The following is a 16,237-nucleotide window of genomic DNA, read 5'->3' as shown; positions in this document are numbered from 1 at the left end:
CTAAGAACCAGGAAGTTGAGGGCTTGATCCCGGGCCTTGCTCAGTGGGTTAAGGATCCGGCGTTGCCATGAGCTGTGGTGTAGGTCGCAGACGCGGCTCGGATCCTGCGTTGCTGTGGCTCTGGTGTAGGCCGGCGGCTACAGCTCTGATTTGACCCCTAGCCTGGGAACCTCCATATGCCGCGGGAGCGGCCCTAGAAAAGGCAAAAAGACCAAAAAAAAAAAAAAAAAAAAAAAAGTCCTCTCTTGTACAAACCTTGACTCCACTGTCCCTCACTTCCTGCATCACACTTCTGGGTACAACCTCAACCCGGTCCAACCCAGTTCTGCCTGCCCTGCCCCCGAGGGTGTGCGTGGCCAGAGCCCAGCGCTCGGCCCTGCCCAGGTTTCCTCTGACACCCTCACCCTAAACTGATTCCCTAAGCCGATCTCTAATCTGGCCTCCCAATCGGATTCCTAATTTCACCCTACCCTGATTCCCTAAGGGATCTCTAACCTGACTCCTTAACCCGATTCCTAACCTGATTCTCTAACCTCTTTAACTGGGGTGTTTGTGCCGTCCGGCTATCCCACCCTGTTTCCCTTGACTCTGTCACTTGTGTAAACATGCAGAGAGCTTATATACAATATGTGGGAGGCGAAGTTCCCATCATGGTGCATCGGTAACCAATCCGACTAGCATCCATGAGGACGCGGGTTCGATCCCTGGCCTCGCTCAGTGGGTTAAGGATCCAGCATTGCCATGAGCTGTGGTGTAGGTTGCAGACACAAACACGGCTGGGATCCCGAGTTGCTGTAGCTGTGGTGTAGGCCGGCAGCTGAAGCTCCGATTTGACCCCTAGCCTGGGAACTTCCATATGCTGCAGGTGTGGCCCTACAAAGACGGGGGGGGGGGAAGAGAGAGGGAGAGAAAAGAAAAAGGCAGAGAGTCCATGATTTTATTTTTTTATTTTTTGCTTTTTAGGGCCACACCTGCGGCATATGAAGTTCCCAGGCTAGGGGTCAAATCAGAGTTACAGCTGCTGGCCTACACCACAGCCACAGCAACTCGGGACACTTAACCCTGTGAACAAGGCCAGGGATCGAACCCACAACCTCATGGTTCCTAGTCGGACTCGATTCCGCTGTGCCACAACAGGAACTCCCAGATCCATGATTTTATTTTATTTTTATTTTTTTTGCCTTTTCTAGGGCCACTCCCTCGGCATATGGAGGTTCCCAGGCTAGGGGTCGAATTGGAGCTGTAGCTGCCGGCCTACACCACAGCCACAGCGACGCGGGATCCGAGCCGAGTCTGTGACCTACACCACAGCTCACGGCAACGCTGGATCCTTAACCCACTGAGCAAGGCCAGGGACCGAACCCACAACCTCATTGTTCCTCGTTGGATTCGTTAACCACTGCGTCCATGATTTTAAAACAAATTTGTGTACCATGGTGCTGCGACCTGGGACTACTGCCTGCAGGGATGCAGGGCAGGAAGGCATCAAAGATGTCACATCTCTACTTGTTTCTTTATATATTCATTTTCACAAACGTGCTACAAGCACATGTTCTTCAGATAATCAGGAAACCCAATAAACTTACTGTTGAAAAATGAGTTACTCTAACACCTTGCTCTGCCCAGGCTGCAGAGCATCAGAGATGGTGCCCAGAGGCCACAGACACAGCACCCCAACGCCCTGTTAAGACCCTATCTTTGGATTCCCTCTCCACTCCACCTGGCTGGACCAGGGGTGAGTTATCCCAAAGGCAGCTGATTAGCGTTGCCACCCCCCCCAACCGGCCGCGTGTCCTCGAAAGTCCTTCAAACAGACACTCACGCCCATTGGTTGGTCGTTGCCTTTGCCCCGCCCTGTTTCCGGCCAGCTAGGACCCTGCTTTGATTCTTGCCCCCTCTGGGGGGCCTCCCCTCTGCCCCTGGACAGCTTTGGGACAGAGCCCTAAGGAGCCCAGAGCCCAAATCAGTTACTTGTACTAACAGGAGGGTATTACTACACTTTGGGCTTTAAAAAGCCGGTGCTGTCCAACCCTGAGCACCTGTTGGCCCTGGTTCAGGCCTAGCCCTGGATGGGGACAGGGCAATGAGAACTCTCCTGCCTTACGCCCCCCTCTCTCCTGGCTTTACAGTTTGTTGGCAGTAGAAGCCTGGGTTTCAGGTATAGGCGAGCTTAGATTAACCCTGAATTTTAAGTCCATAGTGCTCACTGCCCAGTGTCAATACAGGCACTTCATGTTATCTTCAAAGTCACCTGCACCCTCTCCCCTCTGAGGCGGGAATTCTAGGCCCATCCCTGTCCAGCACCTGGCAGTTCCCGCTCAGAGAGGTTCAGGAAAACCACCGCAGGCAGGCTACTTCTTCCAGATGGTGAGGACTGGGTTTGGGGGGAACCTCCTGGGGAAGATTGCCATTCAACCAGTCCCTGAAGACTCAGGAGCCTGCTGGGATCAGGAGTCCACACTCCTGCACCCGAGAACAGATACGCACTGAGTGCGCACTGCAGAACCTCACCACACAGGGTCCTGGGTTTACACCAACGAGCAAGACAGACAGGCCGAGGAGGTGAGAAGGACTAACAAGACCTTCTGGGTGGAGGCCCCGAGAGGAGCACAGGCTGCGCGTGGGAAGCAGGGTGGAGCGTCCAGGGGAAGGGCTGAGGGGCAAGCTGGTGGCCGTGACCTGCTGGGGAGGCCGTGGTCCGCTGGGCCCCAGGAGCCGCCAAGTCCCACCCTGCCGGCTCTCCAAGCATCACTTCGTCGATGCCCCCGCGACAGTCTGACCGGACCTTAGGGAAGGAAAATGTGGGGCTCAAAGGTCACGGCTGCCTGGGCCCTCCCTTCCGGCGTGGTCAGCGGGTAGGACCCGCGGGCTCGGCGCAGCCCTGGCGGGCGCCGCCCTAAACCCAGGGCCCCAGGTGCAGCGAGCGACGGCCTGGGACGGGACCGACACCGACCTAGGGCTCGGCCAGACATGCCCGGCTGCCGGCGCCCCCCAGCCCCTGGCTGGGTCCTTCCCCAAACGTCCCCGGGGCATCTGCCGCGCGCGGCTCGCCGCTGGAGCGCGCTGCGGGCTGACTCCCCCGCCGCCGCCGCAGGGAAGAGGGAAGGCGGGAGGGCCCACCACGCATGCGCCGCCGGCTCCCCACGCCTGTGCGGCCCGCACGCGGGGCCGGGCGGCGCGCCGCGGCCCAGAATGCAGCGCGCTGGGGGGGGCAGTCGCCGCGGGGCACGCCGGGACGGGCAGTCCGCGGCGGCGCGGGCCCGCCCCTCACCGGGCCCGCCCCTCACCTGGCCGGCGCCGGGCGCTCGAGGGGCCCAATGGGAGCGGCGGCCCGGCCGCCCCGCCCCGCGCCACCGGATGTCGGCGCCGGGACATGGCCGCTGCCGGTGCCGGGTCCTTGAGCTGAGCGCCCGCCGCCCGCAGCCAACCGCCGCCCTCAACCGTCTGCGGGCCGGCCGAGGCGCTACCGGCCGGCGAGGAGCCGCGGCCGCCGCGGAAGAGGAGCAGCAGCCGCAGGAGACCGGGCGGCCGCCGCGCCGGGCACATGGCGTCCATCTTACTGAGGAGCTGCCGCGGCCGGGGGCCTGCCCGCCTCCCGCCGAGGGGTAAGCGGCCGGCGCCCCGCGGACGGCTCGGGGCCGAGGCGGCGGGCTGGAGAGGGCCTCGGGTCCGCCTGCCCCGACCCGGGCGCCCCCGCGTCCGGGCGGCTGCGGGGGGGCGGGGCGCGGCGCTCGGACCCAGGCCGGACTTGGGGTCACGCCGGGAGCGGCCTTGCCCGCCGCCCCGCCCTGCTGGGCGTGAGCCGGGCGTGGCGAGCGCAGGGCGGTGGGTGCGGGCGCGCGGGGCGGCCTGTGACTCACTCGCGCCGTGACCTCAGTCGCCCAGCCGCTGGCCGCGGCGTCGGGAGCGGGGTCAGCAAAGTTTGGAAGAGAGGGTGCTGCCAGGCAGCCCTGGGACGGTGTCGGCGCTCCTCCGCGGTTGAGGCGGGTGGAACTGGGGGCCCGCTCGCGGAGACAGCCGCGCCCTCGGGCCGCGTTCCGGGCGATCAGGACCTGTGGGCTTGCAGGACGTCCCCGGGACCCGTATCTTTAGGGTGTTGTTGGGCGTCTGTGGAGGGTGGGTCCACAGCTGGGCAGTGCCTGGAGCCTCGGTGACCCTAGTTGTGACACGGAGATCACACTTAACTCGGGGCTCTTCGGGACCCACACGTAGCGTGCCCGCCCTAACCCTCACTCTCTGTGTCTCTTTTTAAGCTAACTTTTCTGAGTTTGTTCCTTATTTTTTGTCCTAGAAAATTGAGGTTCTGAAGTAAAACTGCATGTGTCATGGTGCTTTACTGTGTCTAAAGGCCCCGGGAGAAACTGTTATTGTCATTTTTAACAACAGTGGCTGATTGGCTGCTCAGATCTTCAGAGAGGCAAGAGTTCACTGTGTGAACAGTGTGGGTGCCCAGACCAGCCTGTGATCTTTCTGTCTGCTGCAGAGCCCTGTCTGTACCTCTTGCCTCATAATGGTGATGGGCCACACACATTTCTGTAGCCTGCTTATGGTTTAAAAATTAGCGGAGTGTGTTCCCTGATTGTATCATTCCAGGGATACAAGTGTTTCCTGTAGTTGGCACCGTGCTTCACGCAGACATTAAGAGGCTGAGAGGTAGTCTGACAGCTCATTTGCTGTGGGACCTGCAGGGCACCAGAGCCTGCAGGGCCCAGGGCTGGGCTGTGGGAGCCAGAGTCCAAACACATCCTCAGCAGTGACGCTCCTGCTTGTTGTGTGGGGGGGCAGCACATCTCCCCGGTTGCTGGCATCTTCAGTCACAGCGTGGGCCGTTGTTTTAATGAGTAAACCAGCAGTAACACGTTGTCCTTAACTAAGGTCCACAGTAAATTCAGATTTCCCTTATGGGGGGGGAGAAGTGCCTGCGGCAGGAGGACCTCCAGTGCTCCAGGCTGACACTGATCGCCAAGCTGAGGTGGTGTCTGTCAGCTTCCTCTGCTTTCAGCCCTTTGCAGGCTGTGTTCTCTGGGAATGGGCTGGCACTTAGGATGGGCTGACCAGATCCGCCAAGGACTGGGTATAAGAGTGGCGGGGCCCAGCCTCCCGCCTTAGTGGAACAAGGGAGTGCTGGGGAGGAGCAGGCAAAGGGAAGCGGGAAGTCCTTGGAGCTGCTGAGAGTGAGGTGCCCATAGGACTCGGGGTCTCCTACCTGCATGTGTGCCAGTACAGAGTGCCAGGGAGGATCTGGAGATGGGCAGGGAGGGTGCTGCCTGGAGCAGCTTAGTGGGGAGAATGCAGAGTGTGCTTTTCTGGAAGCCAGGAAAAGAAAGGTGTGGGATAGGAAGAAGTCAGTTTGGGGAAGGGCTTGGAGATTGATCATATCCAGTGGCCAAGGACTCAGTCAATCATGCCTTGGAGTTCCTGTTGTGGCTTAGCGGTAATGAATGCCACCAGTATCCAAGAGGATGCAGGTTCGATCCCTGGCCTTACTCATTGGGTTAAGCATCCTCTGTTGCTGTGAGCTGTGATGTAGGTTGCAGACGAGGCTCAGATCTGGCGTTGCTGTGGCTGTAGTGTAGGCCGGGCAGCTACGGCTCTGATTGGACCCCTAGCCTGGGAACCTCCATATGCTGCAGGTGAGACCCTTTTAAAAAAAAAAAAAAAGAAAGAAAAGAGGAGTTCTCGTCGTGGTGCAGTGGTTAACGAATCCGACTAGGAACCATGAGGTTGCGGGTTCGGTCCCTGCCCTTGCTCAGTGGGTTAAGGATCCGGCGTTGCCATGAGCTGTGGTGTAGGTTGCAGACGCGGCTCGGATCCTGCCTTGCTGTGGCTCTGGCGTAGGCCGGTGGCTACAGCTCCGATTCAACCCCTAGCCTGGGAACCTCCTTATGCCACAGGAGCAGCCCAAGAAATAGCAAAAAGACAAAAAAAAAAAAAAAAAAAAAAAATCATGCTTCAGCAGTGAAGATGGAACTTGAACTGGAAGGCTCTGGGAGCTTTTTGGTTGGTGGCGCATGCCAGTCCCATGAGGACGGAAGCTCCTGCACCCGAGGACTCTTCCACGCCTCTGGGACCTCGAGCCGTATGCCGCTCCGTCTGGCTGTTGATCTGCAATAAGCTGCACTAGGCAGTAGAGCATGTTCCTAAGTTCTGTGAGCCATTCTCGCAAGTTATCAAAACAGAGAGGGTCGGCAGAGTTCCCGGCGTGGCTCAGTGGTCATGAACCCGACGAGTATCCATGAGGACGTGGGTTCGATCCCTCGCCTCACTTAGTAGGTTAAGGATCTGGTGTTGCAGTGAGTTGCAGTGAAGGTCGCAGATGCGGCTCGGATCCTGCACTGCTGTGGTTGTGGTGTAGGCTGGCAGCTGTTGCTCAGATTCAGCCCTTAACCTGGGAACTTTCTATGCCGTGGGTATGGCCCTAAAAAGACAAACAATCTGAAAGGGCCATGGAAACCCCCTAATACATCGTTGGCAGGAGTGTGGGCAGCCTTCGGACCCCACTCGCACCTTGCCTCTGAAGTGGGGCAGCCTTGTGGGACCAAGCCCTTAACCGGTGGGTCGACACTAACTGGCTGGAGTCAGAATTGAGTTGTAGGAGACTCAGCTGGGCTCCAAGTCGAGGCGTGGTTGTTGGGAAAGAGACAACAAAAGGATTTTCAGAAGGAGAGAGCAGCCCACTGACTACCTCCTGGGGGGGTGGGGGGTGGAGAGCCTGGAGCCCCCCCCGGGGTTACTCTGAAAGCCTTCCAAGTCAGGATGGGGAGAGAGGGGCCGGGCCGGCAGGAGTGTGCGGCGGGTGGGCGGGTGGGCAGACCCGGGGCTCCCGGGCTGTGGCAGCTGGTCTGGTTGCTGGGGGGCCTTTTCCAAGTTAAGTTCTCCGGGGGTGGGGGGAGGCTTTTGTTCAGGAGACAAGGAAGGCGGGTCTGCCTCAGCTGGACTGAGAGCTTGGGAGTTGGAGGGGGCGTCCAGAGCACGTCAGAACCCCAAAAAACGTGCTCTGTGTGCGTCAGTGTCATTCATCCAGGAAGCACGTTGCCCTCGGTGCTGAGTTTTCAGGTAATTGTCACAGCCCTCGCCCCTGCTTGGGGGTGTCATTTAGACGGGGCCTTGCCTGCTCTTCGGGCTGCCTGTGTGTCTGGGCCTGGCCTCTGCCCACCAGAGGCAGCTGGAGTGAGTCGGCGGTGGTCCCACCTGGGGAGACCTGACCCTGGGCGCCCGGTGGCAGAGTCTGGTCTTCCAAGACCCTGCGTGCCAAGTGGGGCTGAGCCTGTACTTCGTAGCACTCAGAACAGGCCTCCGGAAACTACTGTCCCAAAGACCCTGGGGTGGCACCAGCACGAGGCCCCGCGTTTGACTCGCATCTCCTTGTTTTTTCTCTTTTCGTTGCAGGTAGTCTAATGGGTCCCGCTTGCCACAGTTGTGCCAACACCGTGGGGTTGATGAGCTGTGTGTAAGTAAATAAAGGCCACTTTCTGCCTCTTTTTTTTTTTCTTTTAGGGCCACAGGTGCAGCATGTGGAAGTTCCCAGGCTAGGGGGCGAATTAGAGCTGTAGCTGCAGCAACGTCAGATCTGAGCCAGGTCTGCAGCCTACACCACAGCTCACGGCAACGCCAGATCCTTAACTTGCTGAGCAGGGCCGGGGATCAAACCTGCGTCCTCGTGGTTACTAGTTGGGTGTGTAACCCCCTGAGCCACAGTGGGAGCTCCCAACTTTCTGCCTGTTTGATGGTGGGGCTTGAAAGGGCTCGAGTGCCGTGGACTCAGTGTGGGCAGGTGGCATATCCTGCTTTCCTGCTCTTTGTTTTTGTCCTTTGAAGCCTTTATCTTTTCACCTTGAAATATAAGATCACATACATGAATGGATATTTGAAAAATAAATACTCATAATCCCAGGACCTGTCACCAGTATCAGCTCTTTGGTGTATGTAATTCTGCTCGTGTTTCTTATGTATCTTTTTTAAAACATGTGGTAGTGACCATATGATATCTTTCCTGTGTTCACACAGTGGCCGTTTTCAGTGGCTTTTTGTGCATTTTTGTAAAAAGCCGTTGGCTGTGTCAGGCATCGTCATCGGCGTGGGGCTCTGGCCCTGAGCCTCAGGGTCCCCGGAGTGCTGCAGCTTGCCCTCCCCGCTTCTGGGGACGAATCTGGCGTGTGGTGGGAATCTGTGGGACTGCTGAGGGGCTGGAGGGCTCCCTGGAGGGAGTGGCACCCACACTCCCCTGTCCACTGTCACCCACAGCCTGCCATCAGCCCTGCTCGCACCCCCCCCTCGCCCCGTCTCCTCCTGGTCCCTCGCCTGTTCGCTGTGGCTCCCAGACCTCTCCCTTGGCCCCAGGTCCACCCGCCCGGGCGCCTAGCGCGGAGCTGGTCCCTCTCGACACGCCCGGCCCTCCGGTGAGAGTGTCCCGCCCTCACAACCCCTTGTCCGTGGAGCTGTGGGCCCTTTGGGGTTTCTTTTTCTTTTCGCTTTTTTTTTAGGGTCACACGTGGGATATGGAAGTTCCCAGGCTAGGGATCACATCAGAGTCTTTTGGATGTTCTTATTCATTTGAGATTGCTGGTTTGTCACCTCATTTTTTGGGGGGGCCACGCCCACAGCATGCAGAGGTTCCCTGGGCCAGGGGTCGAACCCGAGCCTCAGCAGTGTCACCTCATGTTGGCTGTAAAACTCCGCTGGAGGAGCTTCCTGGTGCGGATTTATTTCTCTAAAACAAACACTGCACAAGCTGCACGTGAAAACTTGATCGTCAAGGCAAAATTGTGTATAAGCGTATTTTCGGTTTTCTGGCTCTTAGAAAACGCTGAAAGTAGGCAGCCCGAGCTCTTCACTCATAGGCAGGGGTGTTCACGGGGATCCGAGCGTGTGCGGTGTGGCGGGGCCGCGCTGGTGTTTTCAAAGGCCTCACAGCAGCAGCCTTGCAGGCCTCCACCTGCTGCCACAGTGCCCCCAGCTCTTGACTTTGAGTTTCTCTTTTCTTTCTTTTTTTTGGCCATGCCTGAATCATGTGGAAGTTCCTGGGCCAGGGATTGAACTCAGACCCACCCGCCATGGCAGACCCAAGCCAGTGCAGAGACAACACTGGATCCTTAACTCGCTGCGCCACAGAGGAACTCCTGATACACATGCGCGCGTGCGCGCGCGCCAGTGTGTGTGTGTGTGTGTGTGTTAAGTGCTGTTGCTCCTTAACTCGCTGCGCCACAGAGGAACTCCTGATACACATGCGCGCGTGCGCACGCGCCAGTGTGTGTGTGTGTGTGTGTGTGTGTGTGTGTGTGTGTGTGTGTGTGTGTGTTAAGTGCTGTTGCTCCAGCATTGTGTTGACCTTGATTTGAGTTAGGTTTCCTTTCTGATAGTCGCTAAACTTTGTTGCCGTGAAACCTCTCTCTTTACGATGCGGAGGCATCGATACGTGAGCATGGCAAGTTCCCAGGTGGTGCAGCGGGTTAGGGATGCTGCATCGCCAGCGCTGTGATGCAGACCGCAGCCGCGGCGCAGAGCCCATCCCTGGCCTGGGAACTTCCACGTGTTGAGGTTGCAGCCGAAACCAGACAGACAAACAAAACGTAGGAGCCTCGAACATCTTTACTCTTCCTGAAAGATGCTTTTCTAGATTTCAGAGTTCTAAGTGAACTCTGTCATCTGCAGCTGGCATTTCAGGGGCCTGGGGCCCCGTGGGTGGCCGGAAACAGGTGACTAGTGACCTGGGGGGGTAGTTGTTGCCGTGAAGGATGTGGTCCTACAGGATCAGCGCACGGGGTTTTTCTTTTCTTTTCTTTTCTCCTTCCTTCCTTCTTTCTTTCCTTCCTTCCTTCCTTCCTTTTCTTTCTTTGCTTTCTAGGGCCGCACCTGTGGCATATGGAGGTTCCCAGGCTAGGGGTCGAATCGGAGCTTCGGCTGCCGGCCTACACCACAGCCGCAGCCACTCGGGATCTGAGCCCGTCTGTGACCTACACCACAGCTCACAGCAACTCTGGATCCTTAACCCACTGAGCAAGGCCAGGGATGGAACCTGCATCCCCGTGGATACTAGTCGGATTTCGCTCCTGCGACTCCCCGCCGGGAACTCTGCCGTCTTGGTCTTAATTGAAATGGTTCGGACCCTGCAGGGTGAGTAGGTGGAGAGTTTCTGATCACAGACTTTGTGTAGCTGCTCTTGACGTCCTCTGTCACAGGCAGTAGGCGGAGGGGACGCGCCCATGGCCTGGCGCGTGCAGTCGCCCGGTGACCGGCAGGCAGCTCTGGACCCTGCAGGCGCCGAGCCCCATTCAGTGGGAAAGCTTGAGCTCATGGGCTATTTCTGTTTGTCGTTGTCACTTAGTGAGCACTTACACGATCTCTCGGTGGTGACAGGCGCTGCCCTCGCATGAGGTCACGGGGCGGTGAGGGCTCCCCCGTCCCCAGGTGCTCAGGGGCACGTTGTCCCACAGGGGCTCGTGCCCCACCACCCGTGTCTCAGCAGGGGCGTCCTGTGCATCTGGAAGGACCTCTGGGTCCGTGGTCCGTCTTGCCTGCCCTTCCTGTTCACCCCGCGGATCTGAGGGGCACGTTGAGGGCTGGTGCCCACCCTGGCCCGGCCCCAGGCCGCTGTCTGGGCACAGTTTGCCCTGGGCAGGGGGTGGTCCCACGAGTTAGGAGGTGTTTGCTGTGGGAGCGTCTTAGGTCCCTGCACCGTGGCCTGTGGGTGCCACTGACAGCAGAGGGCACGGGGGTGCTCTGAGCACCTGCGTGCTGTCCCCTGCCAGGCACTGCTCAGGTCTTGCCGAGGGTGACGTCAAGCTGTCGGGGGAGGCGGACGGAGGGGCACCGTCCTCGAGTCAAACGAGCAGGTGTGCAGGGCTCTGCCTGTGCCGCTCTGGCGGGTCTCCGCCCTGCCTGCTGGCTGCCCCGGTCGCAGACTGCTCGCTTCCTTGGCCATCGGGTTGGAGAGTGGGGTGATTAGGCTGGATGGAGGCAGCAGGTGGAGGTTCTTCCTGCATTCGCCATCATCACCCGCTTGGAGAGGGGAGGCCGAGGCCCAGGAGGCGCGACTTGCAGCTGAAGTCTCACCACTGTGAGTGGCCGGGGGCTGAGCCAGTGGCTCTGCTGTGTCCACTGGGGCTCACATCTGGGTGGGTTTGCGGGACCCTCCTTTCCTGGCTTAGGTGTTGACTGCGGGGTTGAGGAGCTCGTGGTACAGGACGACCCTGCCCTTTGGGGGCACAAGTGGGGGCTTTGGACAGAAGAGGGGCCGGTGGGACAGGCCAAGAGCCAGGGGGCCCAGCCCTGCTTGTCCTTTGGGTGCCCCATCCGTAAGGAGAGAGCTGAACGAGACATTGCCCAGCCTTCTTCCAGCCCTGAGTGGCGGCTCCTCAGCTGCTGAAAGGGGACAGAAGTAATAGCTGCAGCTCTGGCAGGCATGGCCCCACACCAGGTGCTGCTTGGCTCCCCGTGGCCATGCGGGCTGTTCGCGAAGCGCAGGGAGGTAGCCTGTCCAGGGTCACTCAGGGTCTGTAGTGGAGCTGGAGCTGGACGGGCTGGCAGCAGGCAGGGTTCTGAGACAGGCCTGGACCGTGGGAGGAAGCGGGGGTGTGGCGGTTGTAAATTGCCTCTGAGGCGGGCAGGTGTGGGGCGGGGGGCGTCTCTGAAGTGGCAGGTGAGGTGGGAAGATTGAGACCCAGGAGAATTGTGTCGGTAAGTTGCTGCACTGTTGGGCTGTGATGGCCTTTGTCGCTGCGCTGCCACTGGAGGAGGACCTCGTCATCGCACCCAGACCTTGGGCTGTGCCGTGTCTGCTTGGGCACCGCGAGCTGGCAGGACCCAGTGCAGACTCCAGAATCGCAGGCTGCGGTGAGCGGCCGTCCTGCGGGCGGAGACGCTGGCAGCTGCTGGGCCTGTGAAGAGCAGACCGGCCTTCTCTCCTGCTGGCGGTCCAGGCAGCCCTGTAGGCCTGGCATGTGTGGACAGCGGGTTCACAGACACCTCTGCAGCTTCCTGCTGTGGTTTGGAGGCAGCTCAGGCCATTCCCTGCTGGGCCTCCTGGAGCCCGAGGTTCCATGGAGGTGGCGCAAGTGGGAGGCTTTGAGAGGGGCACCCCCTTGGGGAGCTCTGTAGGTCAGGGGGCCCAGGGCAGAGCTGGTGCCTGCAGGTGTCCAGGCCAGGCCGGTTGCAGAGGTTCTGGGCCAGGGTTCTGCCAGCACGCCTGGTAAGGAGGCGGGTGTGGGCGCCAAGTGAGCAGCAGGGTGGTGGGGGAGGAAATGGGCTTTGGGCCCTTCTTGCGGGCTTTTTGCAGAAACACCTTGGGTCCGTGGATGCGCAGACATGGGCCCCGAGGGATTGGAACGCTGGTGAATTGGTTGGCAGGTTTCCAATGGATCTTTTCTTTTTTTTTTGATCCGAGGAATCCTTTTGTAGGAGGGAGCAGAGTGATGATTGAAGAGGCAGGTGTGGTAGTAGGATTTCAGATTCATCCTGTTAGGGTTTGTGGCACGTTGACTACACACCGTAGCTTAGATGACTGTGCTCCTGCTTTATGCCCCGGTCCCCTTCTGCTCCCCGCATCCCGTCCTACTCTGAATTTTTTTTTTTGAATTTTTTTGTGTGTGTATCTTTTTTTTAGGGCTGCACCCACAGCATGTGGAGGTTCCCAGGCTAGGGGTCTAATTGGAGCTGTAGCTGCCGGCCTACACCACAGCCACAGCAACACTGAGTTGCGTCTGTAACCTATATCACAGCTCATGGCAACACCAGATCCTTAACCCACTGAGCGAGGCCAGGGATCGAACCCACAACCCCATGATTCCTTGTCGGATTTGTTTCTGCTGTGCCACGACGGGAACTCCCATCCCATCCTACTCTGAAAGGTGCCTGTTGTTGCTGCTTCATTGAAGATGAGAAGAGTTGGGAGTCCCCTGTCGTGGCTCAGTGGAGACAGTCCAACTAGTATCCATGAGGACACAGGTTTGATCCCTGGCCTCGCTCAGTGGGTTAAGGATCTGGCATTGCCCTGAGCTGTGGTGTAGGTCGCAGGCGCAGCTCAGATCTGGCGTGGCTTTGGTATAGACCAGCAGCTACAGCTCCGATTCGACCCCTAGCCTGGGAACTTCCATATGCCGCGGGTGCAGCCCTAAAAAGACAGAAAAAAGTGGGAGTGGATGAGCAGTCCCTGGGCGGGGTTCCCCGTGTGGGTGCTGGGCTGGCAGTGTGGCACCTCCCTGTTGTCGGCTTAAGAAGAGTGACGTGGAGCTGTGCCGTTTTGTTCTTGGTCCAAGGCCTCGTGGGCGATTTGAATTGGCACGGAATGGTAGTGGCCCTCATGATTAGGGAAATGCCATTTACAGTATGGTGTTTACAGTAGCAAGACCACGAGGTGAAAAGAAGCAAATAAGACTTAGTAAGTGATTTGGGGTGGGGCAGGACAGGGCGGCAGTGGGGTGGGAGCTCACTGGTGGCCTCCCAGTTGGGGATTGGGCATTGTCCCTGCTGTCGCTCCCTGCCTTTCACGCCTGGCTCTGGAGCGGCAGGTCCCCACAGAAAGTCACTGTTAGGGCAGAGGTTGGGTCTGGCTTGTCGGGGGACCAGGCCTTTGCTGGCTGTGTTGGTGTGTGACCAGCTCCTTCGTGCCCGGCCCTGGGCAGCACTTGGTTCTCCGCGTCCAGCCGGGCTGGGCCCGTCTGCCCACATGCCGGCAGCAGAGTCGGCGTCGCGCTGCCAGGAGACGGGCGCCAGCACCAGGCCCTCATCGCCACCTTCTCTTTCGCTTTTTCAAGGACGCTTCCGTTCGGCGGCCCTACGCCCGTCCACCCCGTGTACCTTTCCCTCCGAGCCGACCCCCTCGGCTGCTGGACTCGGAGGCCCGCGCGCACGTGCGCCATGGTCCCCGGGCCCCGGCTCGTGCCCCTGCGCTGCTGGCACTCGTCCCCGCCGCGGGGCGATGACTCCGTGGTGGAGAAGTCCCTCCGGTCCTTGAAGGACAAGAACAAGAAGCTGGAAGAGGGAGGCCCCGTGTACAGCCCCCCCGCAGAGGCGGCCGTGCGGAAGCCGCTGGGGCAGCGCGTCCTGGACGAGCTCCGGCACTACTACCACGGCTTCCGCCTGCTCTGGATTGACACCAAGATCGCCGCGCGGATGCTCTGGCGCGTCCTGCACGGCCACAGCCTGACCCGCCGCGAGCGCAGGCAGGTAATGGGCGCTGCCCCTGCCGGGTCCCCTGCTTTGGACTCCAGGGCTCGTCTCTGCTGCTCTGGATGAAAGGCCAGGGAGCACGGCGAGCGGCCCCCGGAGCTCCGCCACTGAGAGCGGCGCCGCCGCCCGCTGATGTGGGTCTCCTCTGGGCGCTCTGATGTCGCCCCGGCCCCTGGCACCTCTCACGGGAGGGCGGCATCCGCTCGGTGGTGTCCCCTTTGCGGGTGAGCCGCCTTTTCCGGCTCGCTGCCTCCCAGATCTCTCTGCTCGGCGCTGTTCTCTGGGGTCAGAGGCTTGACGTTGGTGTCAGCCCTAGGAGCTGGCGGCCCTCCGCCTGGGCTCTCGGCCTTCTGGTTCCGCCCTGGGACCAGGGTGCTGTGTCCTCGGGCTCAGCAGGAAGAGTCCTCCTGGTTTTCCAGGGTCGAGGAGCTTCCGAGTCTCTCACTCCGTCTTTGCAACAACTGACAGTGATGCGGTGGGCTCGCCTCTCCTCTCCCGTTCTTGCTCCCGTCTCTCCTGGTGAGGCCCGGGGGGGCGGGGGCAGCTTCAAGTCCTCGGTGCCCCAGGAACCAGCCCCATGCGCACGCGCACCCCCAGGAAAGGCGCGGAGATGGACCTTCTCTGGGAGGTGACCGCCAGAGGAGTCCTTAGGAAACAAGGGCTGTGTTGTGTTCGTTGTCATCTCTCTAGGGCCGCACCCGCGGCGTATGGAGCCTCCCAGGCTGGGGTCAAATCAGAGCTGAAGCTGCCGGCCAATCCAAGGACTGCATTTTATTTTATTTTACTTATTTATTTATTTATTTTGGTCTTTGGGGGGCCACACCCAGGGCACATGGAAGTTCCCAGGCTAGGGGTTGAATCGGAGCTGCAGCTGCTGGGCTGCACCACAGCCACAGCAACGCAGGATCCAGGCCTCGTCTGTGACCTGCCCTGAAGCTTACAGCGACGCTTGGCTGCTGTGCCCGGCCAGCTCCTGGGCGAGGAGTGGTGTGGAGTGGCCACTGGGGCCCAGCAGAGAGGGCCCGCTGGGCTCAGGTTGCAGGGTCCTGCCGTCAGCAGTACTTTGTTACGTCGCTAAAGCCCTGGGTCTCTGGCTCTTCACCTCACTCATCTTTTTGGGGGCGCAAGAGGGGTATCCCCTTTCTGCAGAGTGTTCGGGGTGGGTGGTGCAGCACGGCCTTCCCTGGTGCCCCTCGCTGCTGCCAGCATGCCCGTCTGCAGCCTCTCGTCGCCTCCAGCGGGCTGTTTCTGCAGAGCAGGGCCCCCGGTGGGCACCTGGGAAAGGCCTCCCCTACTGATAGGCACAATGCCACACTCAGGGGGCGCCCACCGGGCGTCCTGAAGGCTTGTCAGCTTGTGGCTCGGGTGCTCCCACTCGTCGGGCTTGTCTGTGCCTGGGTGGCGCCGCCCGCCTCTGCTCCCTCGTCACCCATGGTCCCTGTGCCCCCAGTTCCTCCGCATCTGCGCCGACCTCTTCCGCCTGGTGCCGTTCCTGGTCTTCGTGGTGGTGCCCTTCATGGAGTTCCTGCTTCCGGTCGCGGTGAAGCTCTTCCCCAACATGCTGCCGTCCACCTTCGAGACCCAGTCCGTCAAGGTGACCGCGCGGGGCCGCGAGAAGGCCGCTCCCAGGCAGCCTTGTTCGGTGGCGGACGCTTCGGATGTGACCGGGTTTTGAATTTCATCTTTTTTTATTTTTTTAATTTTTCTTTATTTTTTATTTTTTTTTGTCTCTTTGCCATTTCTTGGGCTGCTCCCACAGCATATGGAGGTTCCCAGGCTAGGGGCCGAATCGGAGCTGTAGCCACCAGCCTACGCCAGAGCCACAGCAACGCGGGATCCGAGCCGCGTCTGCAACCTACACCACAGCTCACGGCAACGCCGGATCGTTAACCCACTGAGCAAGGGCAGGGACCGAACCCGCAACCTCATGGTTCCTAGTCAGATTTGTTAACCACTGCGCCACGACAGGAACCCCTCATCTTTTTTTAAATAATTCGTTTGTGCTGTGCTGTGATTATTTAGTAGGTGCTAGTTTCAGGTTTGTTTCTCTTTTTTTTTTTTTTTTTTTGTC

At 59.6% G+C, this 16,237-nt stretch overlaps 1 protein-coding gene across 3 annotated transcripts in view; it reads left to right on the top strand.

Annotated features, from left to right (window-relative positions):
• Positions 3,353 to 16,237, top strand: part of LETM1 (leucine zipper and EF-hand containing transmembrane protein 1) — a 28,323-nt gene continuing 15,438 nt past the window's right edge. The window contains exons 1-4 of one of the 3 annotated variants that reach the window (XM_013978459.2): positions 3,353 to 3,605; positions 7,390 to 7,450; positions 13,752 to 14,163; positions 15,617 to 15,760. In XM_013978459.2, the coding sequence (XP_013833913.2) occupies positions 3,545 to 3,605; positions 7,390 to 7,450; positions 13,752 to 14,163; positions 15,617 to 15,760 (678 nt within the window). In that variant the 5' untranslated portion in view covers positions 3,353 to 3,544. 3 annotated transcript variants of the gene reach the window in all.

This window comes from Sus scrofa, chromosome 8, assembly GCF_000003025.6.
Source record: "Sus scrofa isolate TJ Tabasco breed Duroc chromosome 8, Sscrofa11.1, whole genome shotgun sequence".
NCBI classification, from domain to species: Eukaryota; Metazoa; Chordata; class Mammalia; order Artiodactyla; family Suidae; genus Sus; species Sus scrofa.
The sequence above is the reverse complement of the archived record's forward strand: the minus strand, read 5'-3'. Positions and strand labels throughout refer to the sequence as shown.